This window comes from Bos grunniens, chromosome 11 (assembly GCF_055505025.1).
Source record: "Bos grunniens cultivar Pamir isolate PY7600 chromosome 11, Bosgru_T2T1.0, whole genome shotgun sequence".
Taxonomy (NCBI): domain Eukaryota; kingdom Metazoa; phylum Chordata; class Mammalia; order Artiodactyla; family Bovidae; genus Bos; species Bos grunniens.
The window spans coordinates 14,453,416-14,470,524 of record NC_141175.1 but is presented as its reverse complement, the minus strand read 5'-3'; the positions used below and the strand labels follow the sequence as shown (position 1 = coordinate 14,470,524).

The window sequence follows — 17,109 nt, the reverse complement described above, 5'->3', positions numbered from 1 at the left end:
CCTTTAGGATTGATTGGTTTGATCTCCTTGCAGTCCAAGGGACTCTCAAGAGTCTTCTCCAACACCACAGTTCAAAAACATAAATTCTTTGGTGCGCAGCTTTCTTTATAGTCCAACTCTCACATCCATTCATGATTACTGGAAAAACAGTACGTTTGACTAGATGGACCTAGTAAAGTAATGTCTCTGCTTTTTAATATGCTGTGTAGATTGGTCATAATTTTCTTCCAAGGAGCAACCATCTTTTCATTTCATGGCTGCAATCAGCATCTGTAGTGATTTTGGAACCCAAGAAAATTAAGTCTGTCACTGTTTCCATTGTTTTCCCGTCTATTTTCCATGAAGTGATGGGACTGGATACCATGACCTTAATTTTTTGAATGTTGAGTTTTAAGTCAGCTTTTTCACTCTCTTGTTTCAATTTCATCAAAGGGCCCTTTAGTTTCTCTTCACTTTCTGCCATAAAGGTTGTATCATCTGTGTATCTGAGGTTATTGATATTTCTCCCAGCAATCCTGATTCCAGCTTATGCTTCATCCAACCCGGCATTTTGCACGATGTACTCTGCATATGAGTTAAACAAGCTGGGTGACAATATACAGCCTTGATGTATTCTGTACTGCTACGTGTATGTATCACTACCTGATACTGTATTACATATACTGTTTGTGATCATCTGACTTATCACCCAAGCTACATGAATTACACAAAGGCAAGAATTTCTGTTCTATTGCTGTATTCCCAGCAGGGACACAGATTTCATAGACTAGGAACTAAGGAGCTTGAATCAAGGGGTCCAGCTGTGACGGTTTCTAAAGGAAAACACTTCTGTTCCTTCAGGTTTCATCATAAGGCCCTTATGATCACATGGATTTGGGAAGGGAGGACAACATCAAGGCACCAGGAGGGTAACAAGCTTTCCCAGCACAGCTGCTAATAGTGCCCAAATAGAGGACAACAAAAACTTGCTGGGTTCTTGTAATTTGGGCTGTGGAACTGGAGCATGATAAATAACAAACCTTCTTGTACATAGCAAGACCAAAGTCAATGGAAAGACTCAATCAAACCAGCAGTGTCTCTGAGTTCATACTCCTGGGACTTTCCTCGTGGCCAGAGGACCAGAAGCCACTCTTTATCCTCTTCCTCATCATGTACCTGGTCACCATAACAGGAAACCTGCTCATCATCCTGGCCATCCGTTCTGACCCCCAACTGCAGACCCCCATGTATTTCTTCTTGAGTTTCCTGTCTTTCATTGACATTTGCTTCTCAACAACCATTGTCCCCAGGGTGCTGGTGAACTTCCTGTCAGAGAAGAAGACCATCTCCTATGCTGGATGTCTGGCCCAGATGTATTTTACATATGCCTTGGGCAACACTGATACTTATCTTCTGGCAGCCATGGCCTATGACCGCTATGTGGCCCTTCCACTATATCACCATCATGAGCCGCCGCCCCTGTGTCCTGCTGGTGGCCTTCTCCTGCTCACTGCCTCACTTTCACTCACTCCTACGCATAGTTTTGCTGAATCAGCTCACCTTCTGTAACTCCAATGTTGTCCACCACTTTTTCTGTGACATCAACCCTCTGCTGAAATTGTCCTGCTCCTCCATATTTGTCAATGATCTCACAATAAAGACAGAAGGGCTGGTGTTTTGGGTGACCCCCTTCCTATGCATTGTTTTCTCGTATGTGCGAATCCTCGTAGCAGTTCTCAGGATCCCCTCAGCTGCAGGGAAACGCAAAGCCTTCTCCACCTGTGGCTCCCATTTTACTGTAGTGATCCTGTTTTATGGAAGCATCTTTTATGTCTATTTACAGCCCTTGTCCAGCTACACTGTTCAGGACCAAGTGGCAACAATTGTCTACACGGTCCTGACCTCCATGCTCAACCCTTTCATTTACAGTCTGAGAAACAAAGACATGAAGAGGGGCCTGGGGAAGCTGATGGGCAGGAGGAAAACCTAGCTAGAAGGAGGAAATCCTAGCCTTCTGGGGATATGTTCATGGGTTTCTCTGAGGCTCTAGATCCTGTTTCTCTTGGTTCTTGACAAACATAATAAACTCTTGTAGGTCAGTAAATATGACTCACACGTGTCATTTATGTTGGGTTGCACCCACTTCTTTACACATGCAACTACTAACCATGGAGACTTTATGATGATTCAGGAATAGGCTCCAGGTCTACCAATATCTTGGCTTCCATTTTTCATATATCTGCAACTCTCTTTCTGCCTTCCTCTTCTTCAGGAAACCACATCTTTTTCATTGCTTCAAATGCTGTTGAAACCTTTGTTTTCCACAAAATTTCCTAGAACATACATCAGTCTGATAACTTTTGATTCTCTTAATATAATTTGGGTTTCAATGTAATTTCTGTAATGAGTTAGCTTTTTGAAAATCGTTGCAGTAATTTAGAAAAAAGAAGCAACTAGACAGAGATGGTGACAAGACAGAGACTTAAAAAACTGAAGCTTCCACCAAGCGAGGAGTGTGTCTAGTGGAACAGTTATACAGAGATTGTGCCCTTCCTCCTTCCATGTTTTTGACAGCAGAATGTTCTGGGCTCTGTAGTGAACAAAAACCCAACTCTTATGCATGTTAATTATCATTATTGTGGTAATCATTCTGTAATAAAAACATCTATCAAATCACTGTGTTGGACAACTTATTGTCATGTATCCATTATGTCTCAATAAAGCTGGAATAAATAAATCACACTTGTCAAGAGGATGAATGAATAGAAAGGCAGACACATGAATAGTAAGTGGAGGAGACAAAACCCAAAGCCAAGACTTTCTGTCTCTACATTATTTATTCTTGATATGTAGATGAAAGTTTAAAATAAATTCACCATAAAGGAAAAGGACCCATGGGTATTGCATGAGGCAGTGGTTTATTTTGAGGGCGGTAGCCAAATGTACCTTCTTATCTATAACTTTACTATGGATAATGTTTACCAAAATACACAATATTTTCTGTATAAAATTCAAAAGTTAATTTTCTCTTCAATGTTCATGCCAAGAAGCAGTTTTACCCTCATTTAGTAAAGGAAGAACCTGAGGCTTCTAAAGGCTAAGTAACTTCTTAAATGTAACTACTAATAGAAAAGGGCAGTATTCTAATAAATATCTCTTTTCCTCAACACTAAACTTCAAACACTGCTCTGAGACTGAACTTTAAAAACACATGCTTTTTTTTATCCAACATCCATTTGCTACATATGACAATATCCTTTGCATGGCTCTGGGCTTTAAACATACATAAACGTTTACTGCATACCACATGGAAAAATGTCTAGTCCACATGCCAACCCAGATACTGGGAAGCACAGACACTGAAAGCACATAGATCTACCACTGCCTTCCCTGAAAGCGTTAACCTTCCACTACATTAACCGATGACCTGCCAGGATCTAGAATACACCTTGGTCCACATTTGAATGTCCTGAAATAACAAGATTCACCCCAGTGAGTATTTGTCCATCCTTGATAAAGCATATCACTTGAGGAAACTGAAACAGGCCCATGACACAGTGCACTGAGGTTCAGAAGCTCTGAACTTAGTCCCAACATCTAATCAGAAAGTCTCAAGGGTCTCCTGTCCCCTTGGAGTCAACAGTGCTAGTTGTGATTCCTCTTCTGCTTTCTCTGCCTACAGAGATCCCAGGATAAACTCTATGAAGAGATCATCACACCTCAACTCCCTCAGCCTAACAAACACCCCAGAGGCCAGCAGAGCAGACCTCAGACTCATGAGAAGCTGGCTGGGCTTCCTCAAACAGGAGCATCCTCACACTTGAGTCAGAGCATCTCTGCCTTCTGAGATCTGGAGCTGGCAGAAGCAATAGAGAGCTAGGGACCAAGTGTTAGGAAAGAAGTGGGAGTTGAGGTCAGTGAAGGAAAACATGTTACCCCTTTGGAGTAGCCTATCAGCTCCTCCTCCATCTCTGTCTCCTTGTCAATCAGTCCAGAAGTTCATGGGAGACATATGAGGAAGCTGATCTTTGGTTGAGAAACAGACTTGACCTGATAAACAGACGTGGTGCACATCAACTTCTGGAGTGGCTGGGAAGGAAAGAAAAGCATCAGGATGTGGAGGTGAGCTTCAGAAGCTGGTCACTTACTTGGCTACTCCAACCCAGTTTGGTACCTTACTGTTTTCTCCCTGATACCTTCAAATATTTCATGGATTGAGAAGTCATAAGTCCAGGGAGATAAGACTTACTTTTGGAATTTGGTTTTAAGTCCATGCATTTGGACTTCTAGGCCATATATACCATTTATTTATTTAAATTTTATTTTATTTTTAAACTTTACATAATTGTATTAGTTTTGCCAAATATCAAAATGAATCCACCACAGGTATACATGTGTTCCCCATTCTGAACCCTCCTCCGTCCTCCCTCCCCATACCATCCCTCTGGGTCGTCCCAGTGCACTAGCCCCAAGCATCCAGTATCGTGCATCGTACCTGGACTGGCATCTCGTTTCATACATGATATTTTACATGTTTCAATGCCATTCTCCCAAATCTTCCCACCCTCTCCCTCTCCCACAGAGTCCATAAGGCTGTTCTATAAATCAGTGTCTCTTTTGCTGTCTTGTACACAGGGTTATTATTACCATCTTTCTAAATTCCATATATATGCGTTATTATACTGTATTGGTGTTTTTCCTTCTGGCTTACTTCACTCTGTATAATAGGCTCCAGTTTCATCCACCTCATTAGAACTGATTCAAATGTTTTCTTTTTATGGAAACAAAACCCCAGCAGTAGAAAGAAAAGAGAGAGAGAGAGAGAGAGAGAGAGAGAGAGAGAGAAAAGATTATAGTGTTGGCCTGATCCATTTACCCTCTGCTTTTAGAATGTTCGAGTCAAAAACCTTCCTCCTCTTTTCTTGTCTTCAATCTGGGTGCCCCTCACTCTCTGAATAGAACAACCAATCCCATTAATTCACCAAATCTCCACTAATTTTTGTATTGCACATTCCCCAGGCAGCCCTTTCACAAATGACTCACTTTTGAATATTGATCTGTGTGTGATGTACTGCTTTACAGACATGGTGTCTCCCTTGTTATTCATAAAACATCAGGAACCAGCTTGTGAGCGGGTGATGCAGGATGAACCAATGTCATCAGCCCAGGGTGCTGTCCTCTGTATGACTCCAACACCAACGCCAGACACGCCCTAGTTATGCATGGCCAATATTTCCACCCAATTTGGCCAGTTAATCATGGATATTCAATTTTCAAATTCCACTATCTCTACAACACAGAAAGATAGGCCACCTCTCTAGCAAATACAAGGATAAATTCTGAATATGAGAGAAGAAAGTGTGTCAGATAAGGAGGATAGATGGGGAAACTGTGTAGGAAATTGTCAAAACAATTAAAATAGAGCCTATGTTGATTGTTATAGACAATTAACATGCCAAACCTAGAGGAGGAGTAGCATGATACTGGAGAGCATAAACTTAGAGTGAGCCAGCTTGGAGTTCAAATTCTGATTGCTCTTCACATCCTTGAAAGTGAGAATGAAAGTAGCTCAGTCGTGTCCGACTCTTCGCCACCCCATGGACTATACAGTCAATGGAATTCTCCAGGCCAGAATACTGGGGTGGGTAGACTTTCCCTTCTCCAGGGGATCTTCCCAACCCAGAGGTTGAACCCAGGTCTCCCACATTGCAGGTGGATTCTTCACCAACTGAGCTATCAGGGGAGCCTTAATGTCCTTAGTGAACTTCAGCAAACCACTTCAATGCTGTAAGCCTTAATCTCTTAAAATGCTTCACAATTCCTTAAGATTTAGTAGGATGCTTAATATAAACTTGATACGTAATACTTACTCACAAATATTGGTCATTGTTATTAACTTTAATTACCAATTCATCCAATTATTCAGTGCATAAACAAATATTCCTTCCATTAAAACCTTGCAAAATCCTGAAATTAGCCAGACAATTTGGCAGTGAGGAATGTGATACTTTATGTACGTAAATTAATTGATTTGAGAACATCAAGAAATAGAAGATAAAGGACAGGTACACAGGGACTGATAAGAATCAACAGCTTCTCCTGCATGCTGACAATATGCTCGTTGCTCTTGTAAGTGTTTTCATGCGTTATTTCACTAAATCTTCATGAGAATGTGAATATTTGAGTCCAATATTACATATGAAGTATTTGAATTTTAAAGATGTTTGATAAGTTAGTATATGAGCAGTTAATTATAAATGAAGCAACATATTAATTTAACAATTTTAAATAAATTAATATAGCAATCAATAAATTAATATATAATATAAGACTTTAAGGGCTTCCCAGGTTTTGCTAGTGATAAAGGATCTGCCTGCCTGTGCAGGAGATGTAAGAGACATGGATTCAATCCCTGGGAAGTTCTCCCAGAGAAGGGAATGGCACCTCACTCCAGTATTCTTGCCTGGAAAATTTCGTGGGCAGAGGATCCTGGCAGGCTGTAGTCCATGGGGCCTCAATGAGTTGGACACGACTGAGTGACTGAGCAAACACACACACACACACACACACACACACAGGGCTTTAAAATGCCTTAAAGTTCCAGTGTGATATGTCCATTTAAAATGTATTAAAGAATACACTGCCTCTGAAAATTAGTTTAAACACTTTAATGATATAAGTATATTCATTGTAGGGATTTTTGTGGTAACCAAGAATTTATAAATAACCAATGTCTCAAAATGTTTGAAGCTTCGGATGTAATATGTAATTCAGAAATTATGGATGAATATACTGGCTCTAAAAAATTTCTTTAAAGAACATTTGCTGATGTAAGATCTATCATTATAGAGTATTTTGCAGTAGCAAGAGAGACAATTTGATGTCCATTATTAGGTAACTGGGTATGATGAAAATGCATACTTACATGTTTCTCATAGATATCTTTGAATAAATATGTGAGAGAAGAAATTTTAAAACATGAATTGAATAGTTAACAATGGATGCCCTTCTGTACAAATGTGGTTTAGGACAGGGGATTAATGAAAGGAAAAACAATTTACAAAAGAGGGGAGACTTGCACAGACTGATGATAGCATGCCGTGAGCTAAGGAGGGTGACAGACAAGTGTGTCCAGACAAGGACAGAAACACTGTTGAACTGGGTTCAACATTCCCCTCAGATATTCCCTGTTGATTATTTTGGCAAATGCTTATTTCTATTGAAGACATGCAAAGATAAAGTTTAATTTTACAACAACTGAGTTTGCTTTGATAAAGAATGGGGGTCATATGACTTCAGTATCTAAAATACTCTCTACCCCCAATGATCTCTTACACTATTAATACCCTCTTTTTTAACAAATGTATTGCTATTTGGTATTATATTACATATACTGTTTGTAATCATCTGACCTATCAGCCAAGCTACATGAATTACACAAAGGCAAAGATTTCTGCTTTGTTGCTGTATTCCCAGCACTAGGAACATCCTAGATTTCCCAGACTAGGAACTAAGGAACTTGAATTGGAGGTTTCTAAAGGAAAACTCTTCTTCTGTTCCTCCTGGTTTCAACACAAGGCGCTTATGATAATGTGGATTTGGGAACAGAGGACCACATCAAAGACCACAAGGGTAACGAGCTTTCCCAGCACAGCTGCCAATAGTGACCAAACAGAGGAAATAAAGTTTGCTGGGTTCTTGTGATCTGGGCTGTGGAATTGGAGCATGATGAATAACAAACCTTCCTGTATCTAACTAGACCCAAGTCAATGGAAGGACTCAACCAAACCAGCAGTGTTTCTGAGTTCATCCTCCTGGGACTCTCCTCCCGGCCTGAGGACCAGAAGCCACTCTTCATCCTCTTCCTCATCATGTACCTGGTCACCATAACAGGGAACCTGCTCATCGTCCTGGCCATCAGCTCTGACCCCCAACTGCACACCCCTATGTATGTCTTCTTGAGTGCCCTGTCTTTCACTGACATTTGGTATACAACAACCATTGTCCCCAGGATGCTAGTTGACTTCCTGTCAGAGAAGAAGACCATCTCCTATACTGGATGTCTGACCCAGATGTATTTCATATATGCTCTGGGCAACACTGATAGTTATCTTCTGGCAGCCATGACCGCTATGTGGCCATCTGTGACCCCTTCCACTATGTCACCATCATGAGCCACCGCCGCTGTGTCCTGTTAGTGGCCTTCTCCTGCTCATTGCCTCACCTCCACTCACTCCTACACATACTTCTGCTGAATCAGCTCACCTTCTGTGACTCCAATGTTGTCCACCACTTCCTCTGTGACATCAACCCTCTGCTGAAATTGTCCTGCTCCTCCATATTTGTCAATGATCTCATAATAAAGACAGAAGGGCTGGTGTTTTGGGTGACCCCCTTCCTATGCATTGTTTTCTCATATGTGCGAATCCTCATAACAGTTCTCAGGATCCCCTCAGCTGCAGGGAAATGCAAAGCCTTCTCCACCTGTGGCTCCCACTTCACTGTGGTGATCCTGTTTTATGGAATCATTTTTTATGTCTATTTACAGCCCTTGTCCAGCTACACTGTTCAGGACCGAGTGGCTACACTTGTCTACACAGTTCTGTCTTCCATGCTCAACCCTTTCATTTACAGTCTGAGAAACAAAGACATGAAGAGGGGCCTGGGGAAGCTGCTGGGCAGGAGGAAATCCTAGCTAGAAGGAGGAAATCCTAGTCTTTTGGGGATATGTTCATGGGTTTCTCTGAGGCTCTAGATGCTGTTTCTGCTAGTTCCTGATACACATAATAGACTCTTTAGGTCAGCAGAAATGACTCACATGTGTCACGGATGTTGGGTTGTGTCCACTTCTTTACACGTACAACTATTAACCATGGAGACTTTATGATGATTCAGGAATAGCCTCCAGGTCTACCAAAGTCTTGGCTTCCAGTTTTCATGTATCAGCAGCTCTCTTCCTCTTCTTCTTCCTCTTCTCCACGAAACCACATCCTTTTCATTGCTCCAAATGCTGTTGAAACCTTTGTTTCCCACAAAATTTCCTAGAACTTAACATATATCTGTTCAATAACTTTTGATTCCCTTAATAAACTTTGGTTCTCAATGTAATTTCTGGAATACACTAGCTTTTTGAAAGTCATTGCAGTGATTCAGAAAAGGAGAAGCAGAGAGAGAGGGACAGGATTGAGGCTCTTAAGAAAATGAAACCTCCACCAAGCGAGGAGTGTGTCTAGTGCAACAGTTATCCAGGGATTGTGCCTCATCCTTCTTCCATATGTTTGGCAGCACAATGTTCTAGGCTCTGTAGTGAACAAAAGCCCAACTCTTAGCCCCGCTCAGCCAGGTGACCTAGTAGTTCAGCACACAACTGCCCTGATTATCAGGCCAGTGTGCATGAGGCTGAGTTGCCTCTGGGTCTCTACCCTGGTCATCTGGTGCCTCAAATATGCCTCGAGGCACTGGTCTTGTTCCCTCTCTTAGCTTTAGTTCCCCTTAGAGAGTCCCCTCTTGCCACCATCATAATCATCCAGATCTGTCTGCTTCCCAGAGAAAGTGCATACATTAATTCTATGTACTTAGAACTGATGATTCTAAGGAGAGTATAAAAACCCACATGTGAACATTAAAGGCAGATGTAACTAGGAACTTTGGGAACCATTCAGAGACATACGGAGTGTTCTGGGAAGTAGAGTCATCTAGGCAAGGACTTTATACTGTTCACTTTTGTTTCTTCCTTTATTCTCTATTATTACTCAGTGATTTTATACTTTATTTTATATCTGAATATTTTATCATTTATCATTCTTCTATGTTCTTCTTGGAGCTATTATTCAATAGGTCTCATGTGGGCCTGTGAACCTGCATTTTAAGGAGCCCCCCATAGAAAAGACTAACCTAGTCTTTATGTGGGAAGCTGCATGATTGAAAATTCCTGACCACTGCCTATGTCCCAGTATTTGTATTTCTGGACTCATGCCTTCAGTAATGCTATACCAAGTGTATAATCTACATGTATACAGATACTCACTGATTGCAGCATTTTTCATAATAGAAAAAATTAGAAAAATTAAAAATAATCTAAATGCCCATCAATAGAGAAATAGATAAATAGTGCTTCAATTTTTCCATAGAGAGAAATAATCTGTAATAGATATACATAAGGAGGTATATCTCTAGGACTGACGTGAAAAGCCATTACGAATACCAACAAAATTGTCTATGAATAAACCTGTTAGGGTAAAAAAAAAAGTATATATCTGTGTGTGTGTGTGTGTGAGGGTATATTTTTTTGTATCTGGTGAGATTATATACCCAGTAAGAAAACATGCACCCTTACACACACATGCACACACACACACACACATATAACACACACACCATTACACAGAAGACTAGAAGGACATAATGTGTGCTTTAAAGTCTGCACATGTTTTTAACATCAGAATTTTTAAATGGGGACTTTTTTTTTCATAAATAAACACCAATTGTTAAGAGTACTGTAAAATCTATCTATTGCTCTGTTGTTCCTCATCATTGAGTTTTGTTGAGTTTTGTTTTGTTTAAAAAGTAATAATATCGCATCATGATAGGAAAGAGCTGGTAGAAAAGAGGTCGGATCACCAATGGGACCCTCCATTGAATGTCCTAATTCTCATTTTGATGAACTAGATAAGGAGGAAACACTTCATGCCTGAAATCATCACACTTCTACACAACATAGGGTTTTTGCTATCAACACTTTGGGTTTGGAAGAGAAAATCCTGATCTGTACACTTTTCTCCAAGACTAGGCATGGCCATGGAGCTATGGCTATGTCCCTTGAGTCAGTCTGAGTGAGGTCCAGGAATTTTCATTTCTAACAAGCCCTCAGGTGATGCCACATACTGATTAAGAAAAATACTTTGAGAATCACTAGTCTAGTAGATACCAAGACCCACTATAGACCTATTGTAATGAAGGCTATGTGGATATTGGTGAAAGAGTAGACAAACAAGACAGCTGCTATAAAATAGAGAGCCCAGAAACACACACACCCTGCCCCCTGTTGGTATACACTTCACACGAATGAGGTGCATTTTTTCTTGAGTGCAGCTTAAGACAGTTGGAAAATCACATGCAAAAATGAAACTGGATTCTTACCACATACCATATGCAAAAATTTACTCCTGATGAGTTACAAACTTACATATGAAAACCAAAAACTAAAAATGTTTAGAAAGTAATATAGGAGAATATCTTTTTCTCCTTAAGATAGAAAAATATTTCTTTAATAAGAAACAGAAAGTAAGCACTAACCATAAAAGGAAATTGTAAATTAGACTGTGTTACTATCAAAGACATCATAGCAGAAAAAGACAAATAACAAAATAGTAAAAGGTATTTGAAATTCATAAAACCAATTAAAACATCCAGATTAAGAGTACATAAAGATCCCTAGAAATCAGTAAGAAAAACAGGCAAAGCTAGGGGCTGAGGGAGATGAGGGTCTAGGAAAAAAATTAAATAAACATGTCACAAAAGAGAAGAAAATCTAAATGACCAATAATCATATGAAAATATGATGTGTTACATTAATAATCAGAGAAATGCAAATTAAATAACAATGGGGAGCCATTGCACACCAACAGATAATAAAAATTAGAATTCTGAGGATAAATATGAAAAGTTTAAAAAATATGAAGCAATATAAAATTATGCTGTTAGTAGCAATATAAATTAACAGCATAATTTTATATTGCTTCATATTTTTTAAACTTTTCATATTTATGCTGTTAGTAGCAATATAAATTTGAAGAAGGCAATGGCACCCCACTCCAGTACTCTTGCCTGGAAAATCCCATGGATGGAGCAGCCTGGTAGGCTACAGTCCATGGGGTCGCTAAGAGTCGGACATGACTGAGCAACTTCACTTTGACTTTTCACTTTCATGCATTGGAGAAGGAAATGGAAACCCACTCCAGTGTTCTTGCCTGGAGAATCCCAGGGATGGAGGAGCCTGGTGGGCTGCCGTCTATGGGGTCACACAGAGTCGGACACGATTGAAGCGACTTAGCAGCAGCAGCAGCAGCAGCAATATAAATTGATACAGTCACTTTAGGAAAGAATTTGCTATCATCTATATAGTTCAAGTAAAGATACAGCAAGGTGACTAAGTTTAACAAGACGGTGCTGTACATATGAAAATTTTTATGACAGTAGATTTTAAAAGTTATCACTACAAAAATCAAAACTATGGATATGTTAACTAACATTATTGTGGTCATCATTTTGCAATAAATACATCTGTCAAATCACTGTGTTGTACACATTAAACAATGTTCTATGTCCATTATTTCTCAATAAACTGTAAATAAATAGTATTTGTCAAGAGATTTAGAAATTAATAGAAAGAAAGCCAGCCATCTGAATAGTAATTAGAAGATGCAGGACCCAAACCCAGGACTTTCTGTCTCTATAGTATTTACTCTTAATATGTAGATAAAATTTTTAAATTAAACTCACAGGTAAGGGAAAAGACACACATGTGTTGTATGAGGCACTGGCTTATACTGAGGGCAGTAGCAGAATGTACTTTTCCCCCTATATCCTTACTGTTAATGATATTCACCAAAATACACAAGTATTCTCTGTATAAAATCCAAAAGGAAATTTGCTCCCTGATTTCAGTGCCAAGAAGAGTTATATCTTCATTTATCAGAGGAAGGACTTGAAGTTCATAGAGCTAAGTAACTTCTCAAAAGCAACTACTAAGAGGCAAGACCAGCATTCTATTAAGTATCTATTTCCCTCATGCTGAACCCCAAAGCTCTGAGACTAAACTCTGAAACCACATGGATTATTTGATCCAAAGTCCGTTTGCTATATGACAACAACCATTGCCTGACCCTATGATTTAAGCCTATATAAACTTACACTAGCCTAATCCCACATACAAAAATGTCTAATCCATGTGCCTCCCCAGACACTGGAAAGCATATTTACACCATTGAACTACCCCTCACTGAATATCCTAAAAATTGCAACCTCCTCATTTTGGCTTGTCTTCCCCAGATTTAGAATACACCTTGGTCGACATCCGAATCCCCCCAAATTCAAGTTTTCACCTACATAAGTATCTGTCCATCCCTCATAACTCATAGTTGGGGAAACAGAAGTATGCCCTTGAGATGTCACAGAGAGATTAAGAAGATCAAAGATCAGTCCCAACATCTAAACAGGAAGCCTCAGGGGTCCTCTGTCCCCTTGGAGACAAACCCCCTAGAGAGTTCATCACATCACAACATCCTTAGCCTAATAAGAATCTGAGAGGCCACAGAGGAGACCTCAGACTGTGAGAAGCTGGCTGTACTGCCACAATCAAGAGAGCCCTCCCACTTGAGTCAGAGCATCTCTGCCTTCTGAGATCTGGAGCTGGGAGAGCAGCAGTGAGCTAGGGACCAGGGACCGTTAAGAAAGAAGGACGGGGGTTGAGGTCAGGGAAGGAAAACGTGTTACCCCTTTGGAGTAGTATATCAGCTCCTCCTCCATCCCTGCTTGTTTCCTTGTCAATCAGCCCTGAATTTCATGGGAGACACATGAGGAAGCTGAGCTTTGACTGAGAAGCGGACGTGACTTGACAAACGCACATGGCGCACATCAGCTTCTGGAGAGGCTGAGAAAGAAGGAAAAGCATCTGGACATAGAGGTGAGCTTCAGAAGCTGGCCACCCACTTGGCTACTCCAACCCACTTTGGTACCTTACTTGTTTTCTCCCAGATACTTTCAAATATCTCACAGATTGAGACATCCTAAGGTCCAAGTAGAACTTCCATGTGGCATTTGGTCTTTAGTTCAACCAGTTTGATCTCTAACCCATTTATACCATTGGTTTTATTGGAAGTAAAACCCCACCAGTATAAGGGAAAGAAAAGAAAACCCATCATATTCACAGCCTGATCCACTCACCCTGTGCTTTTAGAACGATTCTTCCTGATTCTCAGATCCAAAATGTTCCTCCTTTTTTCTAGTCATCAACCTGTGTGTTCTTCACATCTGTGACCTGTAGCACCGAATCCCATTAATTCACTAACTCTGCACTAACTTTTGTATTCCACATTCCCCAGGCAAGCCTTCCATAAATACCTCATCTTTGAATATTGATTAGTGTGTGATACACTGCTTTACAGACATAGTATCTCAGTTGCTATTCATTAAACATCAAGAATGAGTTTGTGAACAGATGATGGAAGACAAATCAAACTCCCACAATTCAACTTTAGTCCAGGGCACTGTCCACTCCAGGACCCCAACTCCACTCACTAGACACACAGCGGTCACACATAGTCAAAATTTTCCACCTGATTTTGGCCAGTTTATCATGGAGATTCAAAATTTCAACTTCCTCCATCTCTACTTCACAGAAAGATAGGCTACCTCTTTTGCAACTCCAAGGATGCATTCTGATCATGGAAGAAGAAACATTGTCAGTTAAGGGACATAGAAGGGTAATTCGTGTAGGAAACTGTCAAAATGAGGAAAACAGTGTCTGTGCCTGATTGTGATAGACAATAAATATACCAAAACTGGAGGAGAGGTACATAATGCTTAAGAGCATAAGCTTGGTGTTTGATACCTGATTGCTATTCAACTCCTTAGTAACCATGAGCAAACCACTTCACCTCTGTAAACCTTAGTTTCCTGAAACAATGCATGCTTCATAATTCCTTATCATGGGATTTAGTCAAGTGCTTAGCATAGGTTTCATAGGGAATATGTATTTGTAAACACTGGTTGTTATTTTCTGCTTTAACTACTGATACACTCAAATCACTAGATGCATGAACAAATATTCCTTCCATAAAATTTTGCAAAATGATATCATGCCATGAGGTAAGAAGGATTAGCTTTCCATTCTGTGCCCAAACAAGGAAAATAAAACAATGTTGACCTAGCTTTACCATTCCTCTTAGACTTGCCCTGTTGGTTGGTTCAGCAAACCTTTACCCGTTCCCCAGACGTGCAAAGTTAAATCCAATAGGATAACAACTTATTGTGCTTTAGAAGGAATGATGGTTCTGCGACTTCTGTGTTTCACCATCCACACCCTCCAGCCATCTCCATTGTCTCATAATACCCTATTTTGCTAATAAAACTTCTCTTCACCTGATATAATGTTCTATATTCTGTTTTTCCATGATTGATCTCCCAAAATACAACATGAACTACACAAAGCAAATATTATTTTTTGCTATGTTCCCGTTAGGGAAACATAGTTTCTCCCAGAATAGGAACTAAGCAACTTGAATCAAAGAAGACCACTCTGATAGATTCTGTAGGAAAACTCTTCTTCTGTCCCTACAGCTTGCTATATAAGGTCCTTATGATGCCCATGGATTTGGGAAGCTAAGACCACATCATGGACCATGAGGATGAGAAGCTTTCCCTGCACACCTGCTGTGAAAGTGAAAGTGTTAGTGGCAGTATGGACTGTAGCCTGCCTGGCTTCTCTGTCCATAGAATTCATCAGGCAAGAATGCTGGAGTGGGTAGCCATTCCCTTCTCCAGGGAATCTTCCCAACCCAGTGATTGACCCAGGTCCCCTGCATTGCAGACAGATTATTTGGGAAAGTACAGTTGCTACTGGTAACCAAAAAGCCTTGGTGGGTTCTCCTGATTTGGACAATGGAATTGGAGCATGTGAAATAACAAAGCACCTTGCATATAACTTAGACCCAAGTCAATGGAAAGACTCAACCAAACCAGTAGTGTCTCTGAATTCATCCTCCTGGGACTCTCCTCCCGACCTCAGGACCAGAAGCCACTCTTCATCCTCTTCCTCATCATATATCTGGTCACCATAACAGGGAACCTGCTCATCATCCTGGCCATCTGCTCTGACCCCCAACTGCACACCCCTATGTATTTCTTTTTGAGTTTCCTGTCTTTCACTGACATTTGCTTCACCACAACCATTGTCCCCAGGATGCTGGTGAACTTTCTGTCACACAAGACCATCTCCTATGCTGGGTGCCTTACCCAGATGTATTTTATATATGCCTTGGGCAACACTGACAGTTGGCTTCTAGTAGTCATGGCCTTTGACCGCTATGTGGCCATCTGTGACCCCTTCAACTATGTCACCATCATGAGTCACCGCCGCTGTGTCCTGCTGGTGGCTTTCTCCTGCTCATTGCCTCACTTCCACTCTCTCCTACACACACTTCTACTGAATCACCTCACCTTCTGTGACTCCAATATTATCCATCATTTTCTCTGTGACCTCAGCCCTCTGATGAAATTATCCTGCTCCTCCACATTTGTCAATGAAATTGTGTTAATGACAGAGGCATCTGCCTTTTTGGTGACTCCTTTTCTATGCATTGCTTTTTCTTACATACGAATCCTCATCACGGTTCTCAAAATTCCCTCAGCTGCTGGGAAACACAAAGCCTTCTCCACCTGTGGGTCTCACCTTACAGTGGTAACACTATTTTATGGAAGCATCTTCTATGTCTATTTACAGCCTGTGTCCACCTACACTGTCAGGGACCACGTGGCAACAATTGTCTACACAGTTCTCTCCTCCATGCTCAATCCTTTTATCTACAGCCTAAGAAACAAAGACCTGAAACAGGGTCTGAGGAAGCTGGTGGGAAGGAGGAAACCTCAGGCAGCACCCCCTTGATGAACACACAAGGGAATCTTCCCCATTTGAATCTGGTTTCTACTGGGTCTTGGTGAACAAGCAAGCTCTTGGAGGTTAACATTTTTAACCCATGTGAGAATAGGCATTGTGGTCAATTACATCCATTGATGAAGACCCTTTATTTGACTTTGCTTCTGCTTAAATCATGATGTTCTTCCCCACTGTTTCTCGTCTTTCCTATGAAGATTCATTACTTTGCATCTTCCACATGAGATGCTTTAAACCAATCTTTTTCCCACAGATATTTCCTAAACAAATTTCTCATTTCAAGACTTATCCTCCAAAATCCTTCACATTTCAGTATATTGCTACAAATAATTACTTAATTTGTAGCTGTTGGATGCCTGTGCAAACATTTGAAATGGGGGACAGAAGGAGAGGAGGAGGAGAAAGAGTACATTTTAGCTAACTTTCATTTTGAATATTTTTATAATTCCTCATTTTTC

General features: G+C 40.5%; 1 protein-coding gene and 2 pseudogenes across 2 annotated transcripts; all 3 read left to right on the top strand.

The window, feature by feature from the left end:
• Positions 1–1,047: 1,047 nt before the first annotated feature.
• On the top strand, positions 1,048–1,969 carry LOC147362627 (olfactory receptor 1L8-like; annotated as a pseudogene).
• Positions 1,970–6,638: 4,669 nt separating this feature from the next.
• On the top strand, positions 6,639–8,674 carry LOC147362626 (olfactory receptor 1L8-like; annotated as a pseudogene). The gene has a single exon (XR_015135683.1). The product of XR_015135683.1 is annotated as an olfactory receptor 1L8-like (transcript).
• A 7,023-nt stretch (positions 8,675–15,697) lies between these two features.
• Positions 15,698–16,642, top strand: LOC147362625 (olfactory receptor 1L8-like). The gene has a single exon (XM_086323371.1). It carries the CDS (start codon positions 15,698–15,700, stop codon positions 16,640–16,642), a length of 945 nt encoding a protein of 314 aa, XP_086179497.1.
• Positions 16,643–17,109: the final 467 nt, after the last annotated feature.